Source organism: Scylla paramamosain, chromosome 30 (assembly GCF_035594125.1).
Source record: "Scylla paramamosain isolate STU-SP2022 chromosome 30, ASM3559412v1, whole genome shotgun sequence".
Classification (NCBI taxonomy): Eukaryota; Metazoa; Arthropoda; class Malacostraca; order Decapoda; family Portunidae; genus Scylla; species Scylla paramamosain.
The window spans coordinates 3,635,035-3,639,542 of NC_087180.1; the positions used below are offsets into that span (position 1 = coordinate 3,635,035).

General features: G+C 38.1%; 1 protein-coding gene across 1 annotated transcript; it reads left to right on the plus strand.

Moving 5' to 3' along the window:
• Positions 1-1,066: 1,066 nt before the first annotated feature.
• On the plus strand, positions 1,067-4,091 carry LOC135116056 (putative uncharacterized protein DDB_G0290521). Its single transcript, XM_064033269.1, has 2 exons — positions 1,067-1,467; positions 3,341-4,091. The coding sequence occupies exons 1-2, from the start codon at positions 1,393-1,395 to the stop codon at positions 3,827-3,829; spliced, it is 564 nt and encodes a 187-aa protein (XP_063889339.1). The 5' UTR covers positions 1,067-1,392; the 3' UTR covers positions 3,830-4,091.
• The last annotated feature ends 417 nt before the right edge of the window (positions 4,092-4,508 follow it).

The following is a 4,508-nucleotide window of genomic DNA, read 5'->3' on the forward strand; positions in this document are numbered from 1 at the left end:
CATCACATATGCATAGGGTGTATGGAATTTGTCACCTAAGAGAAATATTAGATAATATTGAAATAACATTACCATTTCCATCAGAGGGCTAGGCTTGTTTCCTTTAGGCTAGGTTTAGGTTAAATCAGTTCATTAATTTAATTTCAATGGGTAGATCATGATTAAAAAAAAAATTTTGCTGTGAAATGAATAATTAGCCTCAAAATTAGTAGGCTAGGGCTATTTCCATTAAATCCGAAATATTTCAGTCTAACATTGTTTGTGTACAGCATTGAGGAAGGGAGGAATAGATTATTTATTATGTGACTGGTTGGCATACACAGAGTTTGACGAATGTTACACAAATATTCAAAGGGAAGAATTTAAAACACAAAATGTAACCATGTTTGCAGGGAATAGATATGGCGTGTTGAAGGCACCAGTGATGTATTTCAATTTTCCATGCCTCTCTCTCTCTCTCTCTCTCTCTCTCTCTCTCTCTCTCTCTCTCTCTCTCTCTCTCATTGCTGGCGTGGTCAGTTCTTTTGTCATGAACTGACTCATTTTATCTAATAAGGGGGCTCCGGCATACCAACATTACCGAATAAGAGGTATTCGGTTTGTTATGATTACCAGGTTCGGGATTACCGAAACCAAGAAAACGACAGTGAAATCGGATCGGTGTTGGTAATGGCTGTTAACAGGTTGGTGAGGCTCTTGCTTGGGAACGTTACCAAGAGACTGTGAAATTGGCCCTTAGTACGTCTGGTTTTTTAAACCGTGGTGTTATTATTAAAGCCCCCCATTCACGCAACGTAAAATAACTACGGTTCATGTATGGTTCAGTATAATTGGGCAGTTAATGTAGCGTGAGTGGGTATTTTTTTGGTTTGCACAGTTGGACGGAACCATAACATAACAATATCCAACGTGCTCGATATTTTCGCGGCTTGTGGCTGTACCATAACGCAGACCATAACCGTGAGTGGGTGTTTTCATCACCTTTGCTCAGTTTTGACTAAAGGAACTCGAGAGCACGTGTTTAGCTGAAAAATATATTAGATCATTTCATTGATTTGTTGTTTATTTTCAGGTGCATATCTCAGAATATGGCAAATAAACTTAGAGAATTTTTGAGTGAAATAATAGAACTGTATAGAAGTTTTCCGTGTTTGTGGAAAGTGAAAAGCCACGAATATTCAAATAGGAATAAAAATAATGAGGCTTACGTGGAACTCGTGAAAAAATTCTGAGAGAAAATTCCGAATGCAGATCGAGATATGATAGTGAAAAAGATAAATGCTATGCGCAGTGCTGTACGGAAAGAACAAAAGAAAGTTGAGCAATCAAAAAAATCTGGCTCAGAAGATGAGATCTACATGTTTGTGGTATTTTCATTAATTTGATTTCTTGATGGACCAAGATGTTCCTCGTGCTACTTGCAGCTCGTTGGATGAAACTACATTTGTTGAGGACAGCAATGAAACAGTAAGTAAAGTTAACACTTTATTGGTCACATTATAATTGTATTGAGTCAAAACCTATTTTATTTTTTTCACATACCTGCGGAGTCACATAGGTTAGGCTAGGTTAGGCTCCCAAAAGTCACATTTACCCAACTTACATATTATCCCTGGATCGCTTGCCAGGGTACAGCCCCTTCATCATTGAAATAGGCCATGAAAGTATCCCTTACTTGCTTAGCAGCCATAGTGGAATTTCTTGTTGGGCCTTGTTGCAGAGGACAAAATGAATTACATTGTTCCACAGCATTATCTTCTTCACTGTCAAGTGGACAATAGCTTGCACCAATTTTCTTCCTTAAGTAGTTATGTAAAACACAACAGCCTAAAACAACCTTATCTATATTACTCACTTTCAGATTTATCAGGGCAGAAAAAACGCGAAAGCGTGATGACATAATGCCAAACACATTTTCAATCACCCTTCGAGCCCTCGAAAGCCTGTAATTAAATACGTGTCATTCTTCTGTCAACTCCCTTGAACTTCAAAAAATCCTTCCTCAAGGCAAGGGCCTCATCTCCCACGAACATGTAGGGTAGCATCTTTGAACTGTTGTCTGGCCTTTTCAGGCCAGGTGAATTTAGCTTTTCCTCTATGAGAAGTTCTCCAAATCTAGTGTTATCCAAGACTCCGCCATCAGAAATACGACCATTGGTACCAACGTCACACATCAGATATTCGTAGTTTGCATTTGCTATTGCCAAGAGAACAACACTATGAAAACCTTTATAATTATAGTAGAAAGAACCGGAGTTAGGAGGGGGAACTATTGCAATATGTTTGCCATCGATCGCTCCGAGGCAGTTGGGAAAGTTCCAGCATACTTCGAATTCTCGTCCTATTGCTTTCCATCCATTTTCGTCTTTTGGCAACTGAAAAAGAAATAAAATAAGTTATCATATATATAATCATGGCCATTAGGTACCTAGATTTACCAATTTTTGCAACATTAGTGACTAAATAATACTGTGTGAAAACTTTAGTTTGATTTCTAATTTACTGTTAAATGAAAAATGGGTAAATTTTTACTTTCACACCATCACCGAGTTTCATAGTTTTCTTTGCATATTTAGGTACAATGAAGCATTATAATTTTAAGAATAACGTTTCCGTCGCAAATACATATTTTTCGAGATAGTTGACTTTGAAGGTCCCATTATTTTCCTATGGCAATAATTAGCTTAGTGCATTCAACGATTTAGAAAAGGTTAGGTTAGGTTAGGTTAAGTCATTTTAGGCTAGGTTATGTTAAGTTAAGGTTTAATTAAAGTAAACGAAAAAAATAATTTGGAACCCAAAAATTTTGTTTTAGTTTATTTAATTAAACCTTGACCAAACCTTAACTTAACCTGTCTTAACAAAAAATAACATACCCTAACCTTAACTAGCCAAAACTCCACTGTTAAAGTGTAAATAAATCTGAAAAGGAATTATTGCCATAAGAAAATAATGGGAACCTCAAAGTCAAATATCTCGAAAAGTATGCATTTGCGACGGAAACGTTATTCTTGAAAAAGGTCTGAGAATGCTTCATTGTACTTAAATATGCAAAGATAAATATGAAACTCGGTGCTGGTGTGACAGTAAAGAAATACCGAAAAATGTCAATTAAAATTCTATCACCTTGCCAAATTGACAACAATATTATAACTAACATTTCCTAACTTGTCCATGTATGCATGACTCCCTATTGTGTATTCTTATTCATTGTTTTAACTTGTCCATGTATGAGTGACTCCTTATTGTGTATTCTTATTCATTGTTTTAACTTGTCCATGTATGAGTGACTCCCTATTGTGTATTCTTATTCACTGAATCATTCATTTTGTTTCTGCAGGGTGAGGACTCGAGTTGGGCATGGACCACTCTTCAGACTGCACCACCAACACCTACCCCGTCTTCAGTGCCAACTCCCAGCCCGTTTCCAGTGCCAACTCCTAGCCCGTCTCCAGTGCCAACTCCTAGCCTGTCTCCAGTGCCAACTCCCGGCCCATCTTCAGGCCCAACTCCCACCCCATCTTCAGGCCCAACTCCTGGCCCGTCTTCAGGCCCAACTCCCACCCCATCTTCAGGGCCAACTCCCGGCCCGTCTTCAGGCCCAACTGAACGTGAGTTTCAGGAAACTCAGCCTCAAAAGCGACGGAAGAAAGCAGACCAAAAAGATGTACTAGATCTGCTTCTTAAGCAAATTGCCTCAAAAGAGGAAGCTAGTAGAGAGTTCACTCATTATGCAAAAGCATGGGTGCAAGAGTTAGCAAAAATGGACCCAACACAAGCCGAAGAATGTTGTCGTATAATTAGCGATGCCATTTACAAGGGCAAGTGAGGGCTCCTTGGACCAAATACAATAATTTCGCAACGAGTAACCGACGTTCAGCAAATTGTAGAGTGCTCTGCAGGCAACCAACAAGAGGACCTAGCAACTTATTTTTCTAACTTTCAAGGTTCACAATTTCATAGTTAATGCATTAATTGTAAACACATAAACATATTGATTAAATTTCAAGTAATTGAAGCAGTATTTCACTTACCTTCATATAATCCTTAGCAAGCACTCTATAGATAGCGACACAGGTTTCGGGTATGATGACTCCTAAAGCTTGGGGGGAGATCGAAGTGGAAAACTTTAAGTCTTCATATGATCTCCCAGTTGCTAAAAAACGAAGGGTCGCTGTAAGCCTCTCATGGGGTGAAATTGCTTTTCGCATGATGGTATCTTGTCTTTTAATTAATGGAGTCAATAGTGATAACAATTCTGAGTAGGTTTGCTCATCCATTCGCAAGTAATTGAAATAATTGACAGGTTCCAAACGAAGTTCATTTAACAATCCTTCATGCGATAAGCTATCCCTCTTCAAAAGCCATGGCTTGCACCATCTTGATTTTTTTTCCTTTTTCTTTGTAATATAAGTGTTACTGTATGTAAAGCGTATGTACCTCACGACATTATTCCTCGGCATTTATAAGTGAAATGTTCAATAGTTTTCTATTTGCATGAAAACGTG